At 63.9% G+C, this 22118-nt stretch overlaps 1 protein-coding gene across 3 annotated transcripts in view; it reads left to right on the top strand.

Annotated features, from left to right (window-relative positions):
* Positions 1 to 22118, top strand: part of IL6ST (interleukin 6 cytokine family signal transducer) — a 37620-nt gene extending 15502 nt beyond the window's left edge. For 2 of the 3 annotated variants that reach the window (XM_080677351.1, XM_080677350.1), the window contains exons 3-16: positions 804 to 1109; positions 1955 to 2075; positions 3401 to 3567; positions 4042 to 4196; positions 4585 to 4744; positions 5816 to 5898; positions 6829 to 7039; positions 7496 to 7678; positions 12957 to 13058; positions 13398 to 13544; positions 13815 to 13955; positions 16102 to 16198; positions 17430 to 17511; positions 18365 to 22118. In XM_080677351.1, coding sequence (XP_080533477.1) covers positions 804 to 1109; positions 1955 to 2075; positions 3401 to 3567; positions 4042 to 4196; positions 4585 to 4744; positions 5816 to 5898; positions 6829 to 7039; positions 7496 to 7678; positions 12957 to 13058; positions 13398 to 13544; positions 13815 to 13955; positions 16102 to 16198; positions 17430 to 17511; positions 18365 to 19066 — 2657 coding nt within the window. In that variant the 3' untranslated portion in view covers positions 19067 to 22118. The remainder of the gene's footprint in view (positions 1 to 803; positions 1110 to 1954; positions 2076 to 3400; positions 3568 to 4041; positions 4197 to 4584; positions 4745 to 5815; positions 5899 to 6828; positions 7040 to 7495; positions 7679 to 12956; positions 13059 to 13397; positions 13545 to 13814; positions 13956 to 16101; positions 16199 to 17429; positions 17512 to 18364) is intronic. The other variant, XM_080677352.1, reaches the window with a different exon arrangement.

Raw genomic sequence — 22118 nt, 5'->3', positions numbered from 1 at the left:
CTCCAGGGGCAGGTGCCGAGAGGAGCGGAGTGCCTGAGGAAGTGGTGTGTTTTCACGGCCGGCCTGGAGGTCCCGTGGCACACGCCGTGACAGGGCAGGCGTGGGCAGCGCAGACCCGAGGTGGGAGGAGGGCCACTGCCCTCGGAAAGACTGCTCGCCGCCTCTCTCTGGCCTCTGAGGTCAGCATGTTGACCCCGGGCCACTAGCCCGTTCGGCATGGATCCATTTGGACCCGCAGCACGGATGCCAGCCGTCCCCTCACGTTCCCTCTGACGTTCGCTGTGGCGCGTCCCGGCCCCCATTCCCATCTTCCCACGGGGCGCCCAGCCGCCGCATCCAGGGCTTTTTAAGGAAAACCCGCTTTCTGCGCTGGAGTCCCGAGGAGTGGGCGGGCGGCCCCTTAAAAACGGGGCTGAGTCGGGAGGGGCTCGTTTCAATGAGCCTGTTTCTCTCTGGAAACTTGAACATGGGCCCATTTCTCGTAGTTCTTACTCTGTGTGGTTAAAAATTACTGACTCTGGTTAGACCTTCTGTGCTTTAATGCTCTAAATTAAATCTTACATTTGCTGTTCCCTTAATTTAGAGAACAAACGTGTCAGGAGGGGTTGCCCCGGGGGTAAAGGAGGGTGGGACTGCCCCGGGTCACAGGCAGCGTTACCCACGGGGCAGTTTCACCCGCCGGAGGCTCGAGGGGCCCGACCCCGCCAGCGCCGGGGCCTGCGGGAGGCACGTGCGCGTGATGGGCGGCCAGGCCACGCCGTAAGGTGCCGTCCCCGCCCACACGTCCCTTTCGTTCTTCGCAGGGGAACTTCTAGATCCTTGTGGCTACATCGACCCCGAGTCTCCGGTTGTCCAGCTGGGTTCTAACTTCACTGCGGTCTGTGTGCTCAGGGAAAAGTGTATGGATTACTTTCATGTCAACGCTGACTACATCTTCTGGAAAACAAACCACGCGACGGTTCCCCGCGAACAGTACACCGTCATCAACAGCACGGCGTCGAGCGTCACCTTCACGGACGTCGCCCTGCTGAACACCCAGCTCACCTGCAACATCCGCACGTTCGGGCAGATCGATCAGAACGTGTACGGGATCAGGGTCGTTTCCGGCTGTGAGTTCTCGGTCCCTCTCGGGCGCGGCTGTGACGGCGAATTACGTTTTCCATGTTGTGTGTCAGTCTTAGGGGGTGCAGGGCCTCGTCCGGCCAGGGCCTTTCGGACGCGTTTGTTTTAAAAACGAGCTTAGAAGTGGAACTACAGCTCATTACGAATACACAGAAACCCTGAGAAACAGAGCTGTGTGTTTTCCCCAAAGCCGGGGGCCTGTCCGTTTGTAGAAACGTCTTCTGACGGGAGCGGCCCCTCCGCCCAGAGAAGAGTGGTTGAGTTGAAACCTGTGAGGTGATTCCGAGTCCCTTCAGCGAGCTAGTGCCTTAATCGCCCAGAAAACGCGCCCCGAGAAGGGGGGTGCGAGCGGAGGGAGTCTCTGTGTCGGAGCAGATAAGCTGGGCAGGACCGGAGCTGAGATCAGGTCCGCCGTTTGCCCTGCTTCCCGCACAGATCGGAAGGGCGGCGGGGAGAGAACCGGATGAATCACCATGGTTCCCTCCTTTTCCTCTTGCTCACATGCAAACACTGCTTTCCAAAGGACGCTCAGTGGGGAGTGCAGCTGCTGCTGCTGCTGCTCAGTTATGATGAAAGCGGGTTCCGTGTGAGGACTGACGGTGCAGCACCAGTCACAGGTGCTTACGTCGGAGAGGTGTCTCACTCCCTAGAAAGAAGTCTGGGTTTCAGTAGGACAGAAATGAGCCTCGGGCACCAGCGCCTCGCTCTGTCCACACCTCTGGGTGGGCACTTCCTCCTGCGCAGCTGAGGGTGTACATTCTCGGGCAGGATGTGAGTTGCGTGTTGTTTGTGGATCTAAAGCTTTGTGAACGTTGCTCCCTTTCCCTTTCAGTGCCTCCAGAGAAACCCAAGAATCTGAGCTGCATTGTGAACGAAGGGAAGAGAATGACGTGTCAGTGGGACCCGGGGCGGGAAACGCACCTGGAGACCAACTTCACCTTGAAGTCTGAATGGCAAGTCACTGAAGCCCGCTGTGTCCTGAGTGTGTGAAGGCGGTCGGTCGGGGCTGGGGTTGTATTTTGTCCAGTGGGAGTATTAAATGCGAGGTGTAAAACATTTTGTTAGCCTTCGGCGTTGGGACATCGGAAACCCGAGAGTGGAAAGACGAATAGTGACCCCGTGTGCCGTTGTCCAGCTGCAGTGATGGCTGCTCATGACGTGTATTTTGTGTGTACACCCCCCACCCCCCCCCCAAGCTGGTCTGAGGTCATGGCATCTCATCCGTGAATATTCTAGTCATTTTCCTAAAAGATAAGGACGCTTTAACTGCATTCCACTGTCACACCCAAATGTAATTGAAAATCCTTGAACGCTGTCGTCACATTTTCAGTGAGCATTGTTTCCTCAGTTTGGGTTTATCCTTTTTATTTTAAAAAATAACACGTGCATATACGTTTTCTTAATTGATGCATAATGTAAACATGTGAGTGAAGGAGGAAAAACCACCTAAACTTTCTGTGGTGATAGCGGTCCGAGAGTGGTCACCTGGGCCTGACCGGAGGGGCCGGGGCGCTTCTGGGTGACTCGAATCCTGTCCCCGCCCCCTCCCCGTGCCCCCTGCGCGGGAGGCCGCCGGCTGGGAGGACTACGGGAAGGGAGAGGAGCGGCACTGAGCCCTCGGCAGGGAGGAGCCGTGGAGAAGGGCCGGGGCCGAGGGGAGCACGCTGGATGGAGTGCTCCGGGAGTAGACGTTTGAGAACGATTTTGTGTTTAGATGCAGATCAAACGTGTTTTAAAGATCGGCAGGTTAGCGTGCCGTGTCCAGCGCGGGCGGGGTCGGTGAGCCTGCGGAGGGCGGTGAGGGGTTCAGGAAGACAGACGAGAATACAGCTGGGCCCGGTGGGATGCGGCTTCTCTGACGGAGGGGCCACCGCGCCCTGCACGCCCAGTGTTTACGGTCAGAGCGCACGGCGCAAAACGAGGGAGCGGCCAACGTGCTGACCATGTTCCTGGGCGCTCCACTTGCTTCGGCAGCAGCTGCTGCACCTCCACCGCCCGTCGGCTACCCAGGAAGGGGCCAGGGAGGGCTCCGAGGCCACGCTCCATGAACGGGAGAGCTCTGCCCTGCCCTCCACGCCGGGACTTGTTTGTGGCCCTGCCCGGTCAGTCCGAGGCCTGGCCCCGTAGCCGCGCCCCACGGGTCGGGTTTTAAGAAAGTGTGTTCTTAGCAGTCGGTTTACGTCCGACGCGGTGGAAGCACCTGGGTCTCACGGAACTCTCTTCTCGCTCGTGTGTCCAGGTCTCCTCTAATGCCTGGTTCTCCCGTTTCTGTATTTAGGGCGACGGAGAAGTTCCCCGACTGTAAAACGAAGCGCGGCAGCCCCACCGCGTGCACCGTGGAGTACCTGCCGGTGTACTTCGTCAACATGGAGGTCTGGGTGGAGGCGCGGAACGCCCTGGGGGCGGCCACGTCCGAGCACATCAACTTCGACCCCGTGGACAAAGGTAGCCTGTGCCGCTCGCCGCGGCTTGTAACTAAAGGGGGTTTAGGTTTCAGTTACTGTAGAAGCCGGCACTTTGCCAGTTCGTTCTGTCATTAAAAACAAAATAAGTTGGACAAAGAAAAGTGCCCGTCCTCCCAGCACACACATGGCTGGTCTCACAGGGACTGTGACCTCGGGGTGTGGGTCCGTCCAGTTCCCCCGCTTCTCACAGGGAGATGGTCACAGTGTGTGTGCGGTCCAGGCTTACTCTTTTTAAAAGTTCTGCGTGTTACAAATATTTATCGTTCTTCGATCTCTGAGCCTGAGAAGATGGGACACATGTGACAGATGACAAGGAAAGGCAGTTCAGAAGCTGCTCCTTCCTCTTGTGTGACAATCCGGGACTTCGGGGCCATGCATGGCCGCTGTGAGAGGAGAGAGAGAGTGTGGGTTTGCACAAGAAGCTGGTGGGCCTGAGGCTTATTTCCTTCTCCAGTGAAGCCCATCCCTCCGCGGAACGTGTCCGTCAGCAACTCGGAGGAGCTGTCCAGCATCCTGAAGCTGACCTGGGTCAACTCCAGCATCAACAAGGTCATCGGCCTCAAGTACGACATCCAGTACCGGGCCCGGGGCACCGCGGCCTGGAGCCAGGTACCGATGCACCCCTCGCGGTCCGAGTCTCTTGTGACCCTCCCTCCCGCGTGAGCTGATCGCCACGGTTCTGCGGCACACCCAGATAGGTGGCGTTTTTGCCGATCTGACAGAAAAATGGGTGCAATTCTGATTTGTTCGCGCCAGACCACCGTGCTGGCTGTGGTCATTCTTCCTGAATTTGACAACTAGAGGAAGGGTTAATAGTGGATGTTTCTGTTCTTCCCGGCCTGCTAACACCGCTGACCTTGACTGCTTTTGGACTTGACTGACGTCTCCCCAGAGGTCGAGTTCACTAACGAGGCTGATTCGTTAAGTTAGTCTCCACGTCTCGTGCGGTTTGGGAGCCTGTCCTAAAGCCGTGGGGTTTGTCGCTGCTTCGCTTCAGATTCCTCTGGAAGACACGGCGTCCACCCGCTACTCCTTCACGGTCCAGGACCTGCGGCCCTTCACGGAGTACGAGTTCCGGGTGCGCTGCATGAAGGAGGACGGCCGGGGCTTCTGGAGCGACTGGAGCGAGGAGGCTCGGGGGACCACGTACGAGGACCGTGAGTGACCTGCACAGGCGCGCTGTCCGGCCTGGGAGCCCTGCCTGGGCCGAGTGACCGCGGCCTCCTTCCCGCTTAGTGATCCTTTCCCTCAAACACGTTTGCTCTCAGGGACGTTGAGCCCTGAGCTGTCGTGGCGTGTTGGGAGCCTAAGTCAGCCCGGCCTGGTGTCCGCGCTGCGTGAGGAAGCGGCTGTGGGGGGAGGGGGCAGGCGGCTCGGAGGTGTCCCCGACCACTGACCCTCCGCAGCGGCAGGAGCAGTCCTGGGCGCTCCGGACCGCCAACGTCAGGAGCCAGGGGCCGAGGACTGAAGCCTCGGGGTGCTGTCTGCAGGGACCGTTTCCAGCCCAGACGTTGTTCTGAGGGTGTCCCGCTCCTCACTGCACGGTTCTGCCTGCGGACTGGCCTCGTGCACCCGCCAGGCCGCTCCCCAGCCTCTGGGCGGCCTTCCTCTGGGTTCGGCCCGCACGGCCCCGCTGGGACGTGATTCGGATCCTCCTGAAAATCCTGCCGACAGCCGTGTTTTCCTCTTACGTTCGTAAACGTGTGTTTAGTCGGGCAGTCCGCGGGGTGGTAAAGCCTGCTTACCGCATTTGATGCTGTTTTACAAAAGGCTTTTCCACGTGGTGGTGCTGGTCTCAGCAGAGTCCCGTGAACCATCCGTGTTACTTCTTACTGCTCTGGTCATCCCCAGATAAGGGATGAGCTGACCACACTCCACCTGTTCTACCGTGTCTCACAGTCTCACGTGTGTAATGGGGGCCTGAAGCACATGTTTAGACGGGACTCTCAGGGCTGTTTTTAGCAGTAAGACGTGGGGTGCGCCTCGGGGACTGCTCAGGGCTGTCTGTGGCCTCACAGTTCTGAGATTACAGGAGCCTCCATGTCGCTGACCCCTCGGGCCCTACTCCCCTGACCCCCGGCCCCCGGCCAGACGGCCGTGCCGGGCCGTGTGAGGGAGGGACAGGCCGTGTGGGGAGGGAGGGACTGAAGGGTGAGGCTGTTAAGAACGATCTCCGGGCTTCGTTTCTGTGACAGTAAAGGTTTAACAAGGGCATGTCGTTCCTGCAGGGCCATCCCGGGCTCCGAGCTTCTGGTACAAGGTGGAGCCAGCGCCTGCTCCCGGCTCCCGGCCCGTGCGGCTCATGTGGAAGGTGAGCGGCCATGTCTGTTCTCCAGCTCCTGAGGGGGTGCGACGGAGGGGACGTGACACGCGGGGCCTCAGCTTCCATTTTCGTTCGTCCGCGCGTCGGCAGCGCGTTGAGTGCATTTGCTGAAGGGGGCAGGCTCAGGCTGTGGCGAAAGCCTCGTCAGGCCTCCGGGGGGTGGGGGGGCGGGGGCGCCTGTGAGGACGGGGACCGAGTCGCGTCGACTCTCCCGGTGCCCAGGAAATGGTGAGGAAAGGTCTGCCTGATCAGAGAGCACGCCAGTAATAGGGAATAAGTTGCTGTGTGCTCCGTAAACGTACATGAGCGGGTCATACCAGAAAAAGGCAGAAAACACTGGACGTAACGTTAAACTGGCCCCACAGCCCTCCCACCTCGCCTCGGCCCGTGGGGGGGCGCTCCTGCCCCCGCGGTGAACACGGCACGGGGGCCTGGCCCGTCGGTGAGCACTGAGGTCGAGCCTGCTGGCAGGGTCAGCACACGGGGAGTCAGCTCTGGTCTGGCTTCAGGGAACATGCTCTGACATGAAATGTCTGTTACAGACCCTGCAGGGAACACGCTCTAACATGAAGTGTCGGTTACAGACCCTGCAGGGAACACGCTCTAACATGAAGTGTCTGTTACAGACCCTGCAGGGAACACACTCTAACATGAAGTGTCTGTTACAGACCCTGCAGGGAACATGCTCTAACATGGAATGTCCGTTACAGACCCTGCAGGGAACACACTCTAACATGAAGTGTCCGTTACAGACCCTGCAGGGAACACGCTCTAACATGAAGTATCTGTTACAGACCCTGCAGGGAACACGCTCTAACATGAAGTATCTGTTACAGACCCTGCAGGGAACACGCTCTAACATGAAGTGTCTGTTACAGACCCTGCAGGGAACACACTCTAACATGAAGTGTCTTACAGACCCTGCCTCCGTTTGAAGCCAATGGGAAGATCTTGGATTACGAAGTGACTCTCACGAGATGGAGATCACATTCACAAAACTACACGGTCCGTGACACGAAGCTGACGGTGAACCTCACCGGCGATCGCTATACGGCAACGCTGACGGCCAGGAACCTGGTCGGCACCTCCGACGCCGCCGTGCTCACCATCCCTGCCTGTGACTTCCCAGGTGGGTGTCTGAGGGCCTGGCTCCCGAGCGGGCTCAGCGGGGGCCGCCTGTGAGGACAGACGCGCTCCGTTAGCCACCTGCTCGCTCAGGCGTGGCTGCGCCGCCCCGCTGGCATTCGCTGGTGTGTACGCCCTTGTTCTGCCACGTTACTTTAAGGTTCTGGGGACCTGATGTGCACACGACTTAAATGTATTGTTGTCGGTAGTTTTCCAAGAAGAAAAGTTGTAACTGACCACACAGAACATCTGAAGCGTTTGGGGGAAGCAGCATTTAGTACGGTGACTCCATGTAGATTACAACGAAGTGCTTTTGTTCAGGGAAATGCATGTTGATGTTATATGCTGCAAAAATGATAGCAAGATAGGCTGCACGGTTATGGAAGTGAGCACAAAATACCAGTATTTTACATTTTTAAACGTGCATTTACCAACGTGGTGTTCACATTGTGTTTTGAAGCTACTCGCCCCGTGAGGGATCTTAAAGCGTTTCCCAAAGACAACCAGCTGTGGGTGGAGTGGAGCGCCCCCCGCGAGCCCGTGAGCAAGTACATCCTGGAGTGGTGCGTGCTGTCGGACAAGGCGCCCTGCGTCCCCGACTGGCAGCAGGAGGACGGCAGTGTGCACCGCACCCACCTCACAGGTACCTCTGACCCTGGGCCGGCTCCTTTCGCCTGCTCTCGGCCCAGTAGGGTGGCCCTGGGGGCGGCCAGTTCTCAGCACAGCCAGGCGCCCGGTTCACTGGGGGCATCGGCTCCCTGGACCGCGCTGCTGTGGACGGAGGGCACACTGCCTTCTGCCGTCCCCAGAGCCGTTTGGTCACAGATGGGCGCCCACAGAGCTGCCAGGCGGCGAGCAGCCAAGGGGCCTGGCCCTGCTGCTCCGGGCGTGTGCTCCTGGGTGTGTGCTCCTGGGTGTGTGCTCCCTGCTCCCGGGTGTGTGCTCCCTGCTCCCGGGTGTGTGCTCCTGGGTGTGTGCTCCCGGGTGTGTGCTCCTGGGTGTGTGCTCCCTGCTCCTGGGTGTGTGCTCCCTGCTCCTGGGTGTGTGCTCCTGGGTGTGTGCTCCCTGCTCCTGGGTGTGTGCTCCTGGGTGTGTGCTCCCGGGTGTGTGCTCCTGGGTGTGTGCTCCTGGGTGTGTGCTCCCTGCTCCTGGGTGTGTGCTCCCTGCTCCCGGGTGTGTGCTCCTGGGTGTGTGCTCCTGGGTGTGTGCTCCTGGGTGTGTGCTCCTGGGCGTGTGCTCCCTGCTCCTGGGTGTGTGCTCCTGGGTGTGTGCTCCCGGGTGTGTGCTCCTGGGTGTGTGCTCCCGGGTGTGTGCTCCTGGGTGTGTGCTCCTGGGTGTGTGCTCCCGGGTGTGTGCTCCTGGGTGTGTGCTCCCGGGTGTGTGCTCCTGGGCGTGTGCTCCCGGGTGTGTGTTCCCGGGTGTGTGCTCCCTGCTCCCGGGTGTGTGCTCCTGGGTGTGTGCTCCCTGCTCCTGGGTGTGTGCTCCTGGGTGTGTGCTCCTGGGTGTGTGCTCCCTGCTCCTGGGTGTGTGCTCCTGGGTGTGTGCTCCCTGCTCCTGGGTGTGTGCTCCTGGGTGTGTGCTCCCGGGTGTGTGCTCCTGGGTGTGTGCTCCTGGGTGTGTGCTCCTGGGTGTGTGCTCCCTGCTCCTGGGTGTGTGCTCCCTGCTCCTGGGTGTGTGCTCCCTGCTCCTGGGTGTGTGCTCCCTGCTCCTGGGTGTGTGCTCCTGGGTGTGTGCTCCTGGGTGTGTGCTCCTGGGTGTGTGCTCCCTGCTCCTGGGTGTGTGCTCCTGGGTGTGTGCTCCCGGGTGTGTGCTCCCTGCTCCTGGGTGTGTGCTCCTGGGTGTGTGCTCCCGGGTGTGTGCTCCTGGGTGTGTGCTCCTGGGTGTGTGCTCCCTGCTCCTGGGTGTGTGCTCCTGGGTGTGTGCTCCCGGGTGTGTGCTCCTGGGTGTGTGCTCCTGGGTGTGTGCTCCCTGCTCCTGGGTGTGTGCTCCTGGGTGTGTGCTCCCGGGTGTGTGCTCCTGGGTGTGTGCTCCTGGGTGTGTGCTCCTGGGCGTGTGCTCCCTGCTCCCGGGTGTGTGCTCCCTGCTCCTGGGTGTGTGCTCCTGGGTGTGTGCTCCTGGGTGTGTGCTCCTGGGTGTGTGCTCCTGGGTGTGTGCTCCCTGCTCCTGGGTGTGTGCTCCTGGGTGTGTGCTCCCTGCTCCTGGGTGTGTGCTCCTGGGTGTGTGCTCCCTGCTCCCGGGTGTGTGCTCCTGGGTGTGTGCTCCCGGGTGTGTGCTCCTGGGTGTGTGCTCCTGGGTGTGTGCTCCCTGCTCCTGGGTGTGTGCTCCTGGGTGTGTGCTCCTGGGTGTGTGCTCCCTGCTCCTGGGTGTGTGCTCCTGGGTGTGTGCTCCTGGGTGTGTGCTCCTGGGTGTGTGCTCCCTGCTCCTGGGTGTGTGCTCCCTGCTCCTGGGTGTGTGCTCCCTGCTCCCGGGTGTGTGCTCCCTGCTCCTGGGTGTGTGCTCCCTGCTCCTGGGTGTGTGCTCCTGGGTGTGTGCTCCTGGGTGTGTGCTCCTGGGTGTGTGCTCCTGGGTGTGTGCTCCTGGGTGTGTGCTCCCTGCTCCCGGGTGTGTGCTCCTGGGTGTGTGCTCCTGGGTGTGTGCTCCTGGGTGTGTGCTCCTGGGTGTGTGCTCCTGGGTGTGTGCTCCCTGCTCCCGGGTGTGTGCTCCTGGGTGTGTGCTCCTGGGTGTGTGCTCCTGGGTGTGTGCTCCTGGGTGTGTGCTCCTGGGTGTGTGCTCCTGGGTGTGTGCTCCTGGGTGTGTGCTCCCTGCTCCTGGGTGTGTGCTCCCTGCTCCCGGGTGTGTGCTCCCTGCTCCTGGGTGTGTGCTCCTGGGTGTGTGCTCCCTGCTCCCGGGTGTGTGCTCCCTGCTCCTGGGTGTGTGCTCCTGGGTGTGTGCTCCCTGCTCCCGGGTGTGTGCTCCTGGGTGTGTGCTCCCTGCTCCTGGGTGTGTGCTCCTGGGTGTGTGCTCCCTGCTCCTGGGTGTGTGCTCCTGGGTGTGTGCTCCTGGGTGTGTGCTCCTGGGTGTGTGCTCCCTGCTCCTGGGTGTGTGCTCCTGGGTGTGTGCTCCTGGGTGTGTGCTCCCTGCTCCCGGGTGTGTGCTCCTGGGTGTGTGCTCCCTGCTCCTGGGTGTGTGCTCCTGGGTGTGTGCTCCCTGCTCCTGGGTGTGTGCTCCCTGCTCCTGGGTGTGTGCTCCCTGCTCCTGGGTGTGTGCTCCTGGGTGTGTGCTCCCTGCTCCCGGGTGTGTGCTCCTGGGTGTGTGCTCCCTGCTCCTGGGTGTGTGCTCCCTGCTCCTGGGTGTGTGCTCCTGGGTGTGTGCTCCCTGCTCCTGGGTGTGTGCTCCTGGGTGTGTGCTCCTGGGTGTGTGCTCCTGGGTGTGTGCTCCCTGCTCCTGGGTGTGTGCTCCCGGGTGTGTGCTCCCGGGTGTGTGCTCCCTGCTCCCGGGTGTGTGCTCCCTGCTCCTGGGTGTGTGCTCCCTGCTCCCGGGTGTGTGCTCCCTGCTCCTGGGTGTGTGCTCCTGGGTGTGTGCTCCTGGGTGTGTGCTCCTGGGTGTGTGCTCCTGGGTGTGTGCTCCCTGCTCCTGGGTGTGTGCTCCCTGCTCCTGGGTGTGTGCTCCTGGGCGTGTGCTCCCTGCTCCCGGGTGTGTGCTCCTGGGTGTGTGCTCCTGGGTGTGTGCTCCCTGCTCCTGGGTGTGTGCTCCTGGGCGTGTGCTCCCTGCTCCCGGGTGTGTGCTCCCTGCTCCTGGGTGTGTGCTCCCTGCTCCTGGGTGTGTGCTCCCTGCTCCTGGGTGTGTGCTCCTGGGCGTGTGCTCCCTGCTCCCGGGTGTGTGCTCCCTGCTCCTGGGTGTGTGCTCCCTGCTCCTGGGTGTGTGCTCCCTGCTCCTGGGTGTGTGCTCCTGGGTGTGTGCTCCCTGCTCCTGGGTGTGTGCTCCTGGGTGTGTGCTCCCGGGTGTGTGCTCCCTGCTCCTGGGTGTGTGCTCCTGGGCGTGTGCTCCTGGGTGTGTGCTCCCTGCTCCCGGGTGTGTGCTCCCTGCTCCTGGGTGTGTGCTCCTGGGTGTGTGCTCCCTGCTCCTGGGTGTGTGCTCCTGGGTGTGTGCTCCTGGGTGTGTGCTCCCTGCTCCCGGGTGTGTGCTCCCTGCTCCTGGGTGTGTGCTCCTGGGTGTGTGCTCCTGGGTGTGTGCTCCCTGCTCCCGGGTGTGTGCTCCCTGCTCCCGGGTGTGTGCTCCCTGCCTCCCGGGTGTGTGCTCCCGGGTGTGTGCTCCCTGCTCCTGGTCGCTCGCCCATCACTGGGGAAGCCCTTCTCTGGGCATTGACTCCTCACAGCTGCCGAGGAGGGAGGCGGAGCCGGCACTCGGTTCCCTGAGGATTGTAACCGGACATGCGAGTGGACAGAGGCAGTGAGAGCCCAGGACGGGGGCCTGTGTGTTAGGGAGCTGCCTGTGAGTGGCTGTGCAGCGGCTCAGCACCGTCAAAGAGGAGACAGACAGCACGTGTGCGTGTGCGTGTGCGTGTGCGTGTGAACAGCACGTGTGCGTGTGCGTGTGCGTGTTCTCAGTGACGAAGGACACCGCACAACGTGATGAGTCAGAGACAGCTCCAAGCAGACACGGGCAGGCCGTGCCCACCCGGTTCAGTACGGCGGGAGCGTCTTTTCCACACGGGCTGTTTGGCCCTCAGTGACCCACGGGCTGACAGTTTCCAGGAACTTGGGTTCCGGTTTGTCAGCCTTGGCCCTGGAAGCTGGGGAACTAGAAAGGAGGCCGGCGCTGGGCAGACACGGAACAGGGGCCGCGAGGCTGGGCACCGGGCCGTGGCGTGGCCGGCGCCCACTGTCTCGCGGGGTAGAGGGTTGCTCGTTTTGCTGAGCTACAAGGAGAGGTGGCATCTGCTGGTCGGGAAGCAGGGCAGCGAGCGTGACTTGATGAGGAGAGCCGGGACGATGCGTCCTGGTCGAAGGTCAACTTCAGCGCCACCCCCACCCCCACCCCCACCGTGGACGGCCGAGGGCGGGCAGCGCGCTGTGAAAGTCACTAGGGGGGCTGAGCAGCAGCCGTTCGTCTGGAGGGTTCCGGATGGCGGAGTCGGGATCGCTTCTCCTTGTAAAAGGGGTACTTTCTGGGGAAGTGACCCCGTCTCTTTCCCGAGTCGCCCGACCAAGGGGCCTGGCCCAGAGGCAGCAGGCTCACCAGGCAGACCAGGCGTCGGGCTAGGAGGCAGGTTCCGATACGGAGATCAGCGGTCTGACTCCCGACTGACTGCCGTCTTCACTCCTGTGATGGCATCAACGCTTTGCCCGCTCATGGGCACCAAGGGTGACCTGTACCCGCTCATTGGCAGGGAGGGTGACCTGTACCCACTCATTGGCAGGGAGGGTGACCTGTACCCACTCATTGGCAGGGAGGGTGACCTGTACCCGCTCATTGGCAGGGAGGGTGACCTGTACCCACTCATTGGCAGGGAGGGTGACCTGTACCCACTCATTGGCAGGGAGGGTGACCTGTACCCACTCATTGGCAGGGAGGGTGACCTGTACCCACTCATTGGCAGGGAGGGTGACCTGTACCCACTCATTGGCAGGGAGGGTGGCTTTTACCCCCTCATTGGCAGTGAGGGTGACCTTTACCCCCTCATTGGCAGTGAGGGTGACCTTTGCCCCCTCATTGGCAGGGAGGGTGACCTGTACCCGCTCATTGGCAGTGAGGGCGACCTTTGACCCTCATAAGCAGGTACCTCTTGAGCGTGAACCCAGTGCATGAAAGTCAGGGCTCCCTTCAGCAGCTGCCGGTTCAGCCGGAAGCTCAGGGTCATGAAGCGACGACGGAGCGTGAGCCGTGGGGTCAGGCGTTCTCATCGCAGGAGAAACAACGCTCACCCCGCCTCTCCTCTCCAGGGCGCCTGGCGGAGAGCACCTGCTACCTAATCACCGTCACCCCCGTGTACAGTGACGGGCCGGGGGGCGCCGAGGCCGTGAGGGCGTACCTGAAGCAAGCCCGTAAGTCCCCCGTCGGCCCCCCCCCCCCCCGGTCCGTCCCCCTGTCGGTCCCTGAAGCAGGCCCGTCTGTCCCCCCCGCCCCGTCCATCTCCCCGTCTGTCCCCCCGTCCGTCCCTGAAGCAAGCCCGTAAGTCCCCCATCTGGTCCCCCCCCCCCCCCGGTCCGTCCCCCTGTCGGTCCCTGAAGCAAGCCCGTCTGTCCCCCGTCCGCCCCGCCCCGGGAAGGTGTGAGCAGAGCCGCTGCAGCCTCCGTCAGGCTGTCCCCGTCCAGGGGGCTGCGATGAGGGTGTCACTAAACCCTAGTGGCGTTCAGCTAGCCAACGGCCCTTCCTCTTCCCAGCGCCCTCCAAGGGCCCCACTGTGCGGACGAAGAAGGTGGGGAAGAACGCAGCCGTCCTGGAGTGGGACCAGCTGCCCGTGGACGTGCGGAACGGGTTCATCAGGAATTACACCATCTTCTACAAAACCAGCGCGGGCAACGAAACCGGTAACCAGGCGGCCTCGCTAAGGCCCGTCCCCCTCAGGCCCTGCGCCCCAATTTAGTCTCTCCTCCTCCTGCTGCTGCCCCTCCCGGGGCGGGGGCGGGGGGGGGGTCCCTCCAGCAGACACAGGGCTGCCCAGGGCCGCCTCCGGGCCCGTGCCGTCCTTAGGGAAGTGGTTTGGGGTGAGATACACGCCGTTCCTTGGCCACTTGCACTGTCGGGTGTCGGCCCCGGAGCAGAGGCCCGAGCAGCTGACAGCCTGTGGTTTCTTCCAGCCGTGAACGTGGACTCCTCCCACACGGAGTACACGCTGTCCTCGCTGACAAGCGACACGCTCTACATGGTGCGCATGGCGGCCTACACGGACGAGGGCGGCAAGGACGGCCCCGAGTTCACCTTCACCACCCCCAAGTTCGGTGAGAAGCGGGCACAGGCCCTCTTTCTAGTTCCGTCCGACCGAGGACGAGGCCGCTGGCACCCGGTAAAGTGCCTCTTCGGGTGCACAGGGACGGAGTTCAGGAATTGGGGCCTTTCTGCTGTGATCTGTCTTAGTTCTTTCTTTAAACAAGAGAAACTGCCCTTTTTCATTCATTTATTCATTGTTTTTGACTGGTTTCACCCGGACCCTAAAAACTCCCAAAACCTGGTGCCTTCCTCTGTGCCGTCCCTGCTTTTATGGCCGGTGCTGGGGCCTGGTCTGCCCCTGTCCCCACTCACCCTGCAGCCCTGGCTTCATGGCCACCCGGCTTCCCGTCCCCACTCACCCTGCAGCCCTGGCTTCATGGCCACCCGGCTTCCCGCCCCCGACACCCGCTTCCCGCCCCCGACACCCAACACCCGCTTCCCGCCCCCGACACCCGCTTCCCATCCCCAACACCCGCTTCCCGCCCCCGCTTCCCGCCCCTGACACCCAACACCCGCTTCCCGCCCCAGACACCCGCTTCCCGCCCCCGACACCTGCTTCCCGCCCCAGCCCGAAGCCTGGCTGTCACTCAGGAGGCCTCTGTGGTCTGGTCTTTGTGCCTCTGTCGTCCGGATCTTCCTGCTTCTCAGTCTGACCCCCGTGGCCTCTCCGTCTTCAAAAATCCCGCTTCCCTTGGTTCTTCTAACCCCTTTGTTTCCCAGATAGCCCTTTGCCTCCCCTCTCCACCTTGCCACCACCTCCCGCCTGGTCCCCTCTCCGCCTCCCCTCTCCGCCTCCCCTCTCCACCTCGCCACCGCCTCCCCTCTCCACCTCCCCACCGCCTCCTGCCTGGTCCCCTGTCACCTCCCTGCCGCCTCCTGCCTGGTCCCCTCTCCGCCTCCCCTGTCCACTTCCCGCCTGGTCCCCTCTCTGCCTCCCCTCTCCACCTCCTCTCTGCCTCCCCACCGCCTCCCGCCTGGTCCCCTCTCCTCCCTGCCGCCTCCAGCCTGGTCGCTGGGAAAGCTGTTCTCCAGAGCTCTGTGCTGGGCGGGTCCTGATCTGCCAGGACCTCAGCCGCCCTCTCTCTTCCCAAGCACACCGCCCGCTCTTGGTTCAGGCCATGGCCCCCCCACGCTCAGCCTTTTACTCTCGGACCTTTTCCCGTAAAAATGCCCCTTGAAAGGGCCTGGGTGACTTCACCAAAACGACCCAGGCCCGTCTTTAAAAGTCTCCGGCGTGAACGTCCCAGGGACGGCCCGGCCCCTCCTGCACGCGGACGAGGTGGCATGGTGTGAGGGGCGGTGTGAGGGGCGGGCAGCTCTTCCTCAGCGCGGGCCTGTGGGCGCCCCTGGAACCCGCGGCCCCAGCAGAGCGCCCCTCGTGAAAAGAGGGAAGAACCCGTGAAGTTGGGTCTGCAGGTCACGTCTGGTCCCGGCGCCACGTGTGGCTCCATTACTGACTGTCCAGCTTCCCAGCTGCCCCTGGGCAGGGAGGGCGCCCCCGACCCTCCAGGCGACTGTCGGGGACCGCCCTCCTCCCCTCTCCCTGCCAGCGGCCGTCAGGGACCGCCCCCCTCCCCTCTCCCTGCCAGCGCCCGTCAGGGACCGCCCTCCTCCCCTCTCCCTGCCAGCGGCCGTCAGGGACCGCCCTCCTCCCCTCTCCCTGCCAGCGGCCTCAGGGACCGCCCTCCTCCCCTCTCCCTGCCAGCGGCTGTCAGGGACCGCCCTCCTCTCCTCTCCCCGCCAGCGGTGTGTGCTTCGTGGTGGGATGGGGCTTACAGGGTTGAAGTGTGAGAAGACGGAAACGGGGGATGGGTTCATCGTCCCAGTAGTCCAGGCCTCAGGGACCCCGGGCTCACTGCACAGCCCCCGCCGTAAAGCGAGGGTTACAGTACAGTGCGTCCCACACGTACCTGCTTCCCGTGCACGTAGGGGTCGTTTACCTGAAGTCTGGCCAGCGCACAGTAGGGCTGTCTGATGAAGGCACACACCTCCATGCGGGGCGCTGTGCCGGAAGGATGCCCACAGCCCCCGCTTGGCGCCTCGCTGCGCACGAGGGTCTGTCTCGGTCGGACGGGGGTCTGCGTGCACAGCCCGAGGCCGGTGGCGGGAGGCGTGTCTCCTCGGCGTCGCTGAGCGTCTCCTCGCGTCTCGTTCCAGCCCAGGGGGAGATCGAGGCCATCGTGGTGCCCGTCTGCCTGGCGTTCCTGCTGCTCACGCTGCTGGGCGTGCTGCTGTGCTTCAACAAGCGGGACCTGTGAGTACGCTCGTGGCGGGCCTCCCCCAGCCGCCTCCGCACGTCCCCCCGCACGTCCCCCCGCACGTCCCCCCGCACGTCCCCGCGCACGGCGTGTGGGCCTGTCACCGCACGCACATGTCACTGCCGGCGGCGGCACTTGGTCACCGAATTGCCCCGCGTGGGTTCGAGGCCCGGCCAGCCGGCACTGCTCTGCTCCCCTGGCGTCCTGAGGGCGGGCGTTGCTGCGGCTCAGGCGTTCTCCTGGCTGCGGGGCAGAGTCCCGGGCGCGGCCATCGGAGTCAGGCCGCGCCGTGACAGCAGCTCGGGGGTTCTTTGATCGTGGCTCCCGTGAGCGACGCCGCTCTGCTCTCGGTCCCGTGTTACCGTTGGTCTTAGGAGGGTCGCCGGCTCGTGTGGCAGGTGCACGTTTAACTTGATCAGGAACGTCACCCCGTGCTCCAGGCTCGGGGCGTGATCGCTGTACAGGGTGTGGGGTTAGGGGGACGTGTTACCCCTTCATGGAGAGTTCCCCCCGTTAAACGTCTGGTGGAACTCACGGGGAAGCCACCGGGGCCTGAGGCCTTCTCTTGTGGGAGAACCTGCTTTTTACGCAGACGGGGCGAGCGAAGTGCTCTCCGTCAGTCCGGGGGGTGTATTCAGAGATCACCCCGTGTTGGCCTTGGTGCCCACATTTCCTGGTGGTGCCCGGGGCGCCTGGAGGTCCCGTGGCTCCTCTGGACTCGGTGCTTGGCCTTCCCTCACACGACGCCCGGCTCGGACCTGGGCTGCGCAGGCCGGAGGGGACGCGCACAGTAGGTCTGAGGTGGTGGGACAGCCTGCCCAGGCGTTTCTGTTTTGTTCCTCTTCTTCCCTTTGGAAGTCACGTCGGTGCCCTTACCGGGGGCCGTCTGAAAGGCCACCTGATGTCTGGTCGTTGGAAGCGGCCGATTGCTCTTGGGGGGTGGGGGCCTGAGCTACAGCACGCGGTGGCCCGGGGAAGCTCGCCCGCGGTTTTGGTCGGGGTTTATCTGAGGTTTCCCTGTAGGATGTCGGTGACCCGCTGTAGCCTCTTTGGCGGCCTTTCGCTACGACAGGGAGGACGGTCCCTCTGTGCCTGCCCGGTGCTGCTCAGCGGGCAGGCCTGGCTTTGTGGGCTCTGGGTCGGCGGGCGCTGTTTGGGGGGGATCGGGGGTCAGGGACCTCCTTGTGCACCGCCCGCGCCCTCACCAGCGTGTCTCCTCCCCTCCAGGATTAAGAAGCACATCTGGCCCAACGTCCCGGACCCGTCCAAGAGCCACATCGCCCAGTGGTCGCCCCACACGCCTCCCCAGGTGAGACGGGGTTCCGGCTCGTTTAGAGACTCGGGCAAATGGGCGCGTTGGGGGTCAACCAGAAGCTCACGGCTCGGACCAAAAAGCCGGGCCGGACGGGCCGTGAAGGACAGCGGTGACCAGGGCTCGGGGACACCTGCGCGAGCTGTTCGTTCCCCCCGAGCACGTGCAGCTGATGCGCCGTGTCCGCCTCGAGCCTGGTGTTCCCGAAGCGTGCAGGTGTCGGCGCTGCTCCGGCGGCCCGGCGGCGGCAGTTAGCATCGAGTCCCATCGCCTGCGCGGCCTGCGTGCTCCCACGCTGACGGGCGGGTGCCTCGTGGATTCCGGAGCTTCCCCGACGGGGAGGGATCTGGGCGTACGTTCCCCCCTCGAGCTCCGTGTCACAGACTGACGTGCGTGTTCTGTGGCACGTGAGTCACGGAGTGTTTCTGAGCAGAGCTGGCTTTTCCGACCCGTGAGCCCTGGACGGCCCGTCCGCGGGGAAAGCGAGGGCTGTTCTGCCAGCAGCGTGGGCCGGCTCTGACGGGGTGCTGCCGCCGGCCCCACGGAGACGCTCAGAGACGCGGGCTCTGGCTCCGCCCTCACGTGTGCCTGCAGGTCCTCAGTGACGTGTGGTGATGACGATCCATTCTCTCTCCCCCTCTCCTCTTCCCCTCTCTCTCTCTCTCTCTCTCCCTACCTCCCTCTCTCCCTCCCTCTGTCTCTCCCTCCCTCCCTCCCTCTCTTTCCCTCTCTTCCTCCTTCCCTCTCCCTATCTCTCTCCCTTCCTCTCCCTCTCTTTCTCCCCTTCCCTCCCTCCCCTCCCTCTCTCTCTCCTTCCCTCTCCCTCTCTCCCTCCTTCCCTCTCTCTCAGCATAACTTTAACTCGAAGGACCAGATGTTCTCGGACGGCGCGCTCACGGACCTGAGCGTGGTGGAGATCGAGGCGAGCGACAAGAAGCCGCTCCCGGAGGAGCTCAAGGCGCTGGACCTGTTCCGGAAGGAGAAGCTGAGCACGGGCGGCCACAGCAGCGGCATCGGCGGCTCCTCGTGCATGTCCTCGCGGCAGAGCCTGTCCAGCGGCGACGAGGCCGAGGCGGCGTCGGCGCAGAGCACCGCGAGCGCCGTGCAGTACTCCACCGTGGTGCACAGCGGCTACCGCCACCAGGCGCCCTCGGTGCAGGTCTTCTCGCGCTCCGAGTCCACGCAGCCCCTGCTCGACTGCGAGGAGCGGCCCGACGAGCTGCCGCCGGCGGACGGCACGGACCCGCCGCCCCGACAGCAGTACTTCCAGCAGAGCTGCCGCCGGCCCGAGGCCGCCCCCCACGGCCCCGCAGCACGGCCGCAGCCCGGCGCCGCGGCCGGCGAGGACCCTGTCGGGCCCGGGCAGCCGGGGCCTGGGCAGCCGCGGGCGTTCCGGGAGGTCCCCGCGGTGGACGCCTTCGGGCCCGGGGCCCAGGGGCCGGGCGAGAGGTTGGAGTCGGGTGGGCTGGAGGCCGCGCTCGACCTTGACGAGGGGCCGCCGAAGAGCTACCTCCCGCAGACGGTGCGGCCCGGCGGCTACATGCCCCAGTGAGGCGCCCGCCCCGCGCCGCCCGCACCGCCGGACACGTCTGTCTGCGCCTCAGACCCACGCAGTCCCCCTCACCGAGGGGACCACACGCCTTTGTGGACAAGCGCGTGCTGTCCTCCATTCCAGACCTGATCCACTCACACTACACGCCGCCTCCCGTGGGCTGCCACGGCCTCGGCGCGAGGACCCTTTGCCAGGGCGCCGGCGGCGGGGACACGCACCGCCGTGCTGAGGGCTGAGAGGTGACGGTCAGGCGCGACCCCCCCCTCCCGCGGCCCCAGAGCTCGCCCAGCACCGGCCGTTCGTGCTCTGACCCAGAACCGCGCCCGTGCGTTCACAGCTCAGACACGCCCCGGGACGGCGGCTGCCGGAGCGGGTTCTGGAGTTGACCTTGCCGTTAGGAACAGGTTCTGGAACCTTCTGGCTCGGCCGCCTGACAGCCTTCGGAACGCTGCTGTCCCTGCTCACAGCCCCTGGCGGCGCTCGGACTCGGCCGGCCCAGAGGGACGAGGCCAGGCTGTCCGGCCCGCACGCCCCCCGCCCTCCGGCTGAGGCCCAGCCTCTGTGGGAACGTGTTGGCCTTGCGGGCCTCGGCGGGCGGTGCCCTCGGCTTCAGACCTCCTCCGCTGAGGCCCCTCTCCGGTGGCGTGGGAAGCAGCAAAGGGCACGGCCTGCTCTCCGCCCGCCGAGGGGCTCAGCTCGGCGGTGACGGGGCCGCAGCCTCTCCCGTCCCGTCCCGTCCGTCCCCGGGGTCAGGGCAGCGGCTCGGTCAGCGCTGACCCACGGCCCCTCCCGCCCCACCCAGCGGGGCCGCGGCCGAGGTGGCTGCGTGCGGAGAAGCTGCCCTCCGGGGACCTGGGGACACGGGCTTTGTTTTCTGTCCTTTAAACGGCGGGAACCGGGCCACAGTAGCGGTTCTTGGAGACGAACAGCTAGAAAAGGGGTGAACGTCCCAGCTGACGTGGGCGCCCCCTCCGGACTGTGCTCACGTTGGCTTTCCGTCACCGCCCAGGCCGGGGGAGTCCCGGTGCCGGCTCCCCCGCGGGCGTCCCGTCTCTCGGGAATCGCTCTGTCCCGTTCATTCCTCGCGGTCACTAGTCCTGTCCTGTGGTCATTCTGGTTGTGCCTCTTCGTGGCGCGTGGCGGCGGCAGGAGAGCACGTGCTGGTGTGGCCTTAGCGGGGTGCACAGTGAGAACGAGGGCCTGGAGGCCAGGCTGTTGCACAGGAAGGGGGGGGGGTGCGTGGCCCGGCCCGCCACAGGGCGCTCCAGACCACGGACGTGCTTACTGGCAGAATTCCACTCGGGAAACACGTGTGATCGCTGACACGGAATGTGCGTCCTGGCCCCAAGGGAACACGTGCAGGTGCTTGAAGTCGGAATGACGTAGGGAGGCGTGACCTGGGCGGTCTGTGTTTCAAGCGGGCAGAGGAACCGGCTGTGGTTCGTGCCGTGTAGTCTGTACACAGGGTGCCCCCCAAACGTAGACACGCTCTGAACAGTTAGGGTGCCAGCGGGTGACATGTGAACAGAAAGAGCATTTGAGCCGGGAGGTGCGCTTCAGGGCGCCTGCAAGGGAGCGGGCTGCCACTCACAGCTCGAGGCTCCCCCGGTGGCCTCTGGACCGAGCGAAGCCGCTTCCACGCAGCCCGCCAGGCCTAACGGACACGTGCGCCGGGACGTCTGCCCCTGCGAGTCAGCTCCGCTCCCGCGTCTGGTATCCCCCCCCGCCCAACGGCAGTTCTGAGTGCCTGTCGGAAAACCAACTGCAAACGCCCAAAATCCGGGCCACTGAGTCCTTTACAACACGGTCCGTCAGCACTCGGAACACGCCCAGCACGTGCAGCGGAGGGAGAGAGAGACTGCTCACGTCTGTCCAGTCTGCTCTCCGCCTCCTGCTCCGCGCCCCCCCACCCCACCCCCGAACCCCAGGAAGGAGATTTCACGCCCGAGTCGCCCAGCGGCCCAGCGTGCTGTGAAGGTGGAACGTGCTTTTCAGCCGTTTTCTCCTGGAAGGCCCTCTTTAAGGTGGAGCATCTCGGGCGTGTTTAGGGGTGAACGCACACGTGCCTTCATGGTTTCAGATGTTGCTGAACGCTGGCCACCTCTTGGGTGAGTTGAAGCTTTGCCGGGAGGGTCTTGCCTGGATGATGAGGACTATCTGAGGTGCAGTAATGCGAGACGCAGTGGACACGTAGGTCTGTGTTCCACAGTCTTCTCCCTTTGGGTCTGAGAACACATTTCAGACCGTGCGCTCTGGTTTCAGTGGAGGATGAAATGGCTGAGATGCCCAGCGAGCTGCCTGAGCGGGAAGGCCACTGGCAGGCGTCCCGGGCGCGTTCTGTGTGGTCGGTCTGTGCCGGCGAGGTCACTCCTGGAAGTTTTCCTCACTTTTCTGTGAAGCGAGAAGATGGAGCCACTGAACGACAAGTGTCCAGCGTGAGCCCAAAGCAGGAGGGTCCCAGCCGACCTGGGCCTGGCCCTCCCCCGGTCCCGGCGCGTTCCCCAAGCCGCGGGCCGGGTGCGGCGAGGTGTCTGGGCCAAACGTGGCATCTTGGGATTCGTGTTGTTTTCATATGGTGCCGGGGTGTGCCGGCGGGTGGCCTCGTGCTGCGTGGGCCGGTCAGGATGAAAACACACTTGAGGCCAGTGGCCACAGGGTGTCCCTTAAACACGAGCCTTGGTGAGGGAGACCTCCGTGTCCAGGGCTGACCCACAGCACCCGGGGCGTCCCAGATGAAGGGGCGTGCTAAGGTCCGTGTCGAAGTCCTTCCGTCTTGACGCACGCGTGTGTGAGCAGTGGACGTGGGCCTGCCTTGGCCAGTGCTGCCGTGTCCCCTGCACCTGCCCCGTCTGCCCGGGACCCCGGCTGCCCCCCTCCTGGCTCGTAGCCGGGCCGGTCAGGAGGGTGCTGTCCGTGTTTTTCCTTTGTAGTGAATTGCATGTGCTCATTGTAACCAGCCTGTTTTATGCTGATGTAACCACGTGTATCGTAACGAGCTCTCATGTATCACCTGTAACCTTCAGCTTACACAATGAATCCTGTTCCGACTGTG

Source organism: Plecotus auritus, assembly GCF_963455305.1.
Source record: "Plecotus auritus genome assembly, chromosome: 7".
NCBI classification, from domain to species: domain Eukaryota; kingdom Metazoa; phylum Chordata; class Mammalia; order Chiroptera; family Vespertilionidae; genus Plecotus; species Plecotus auritus.
This window is presented reverse-complemented; position numbering and strand designations above follow the sequence as displayed.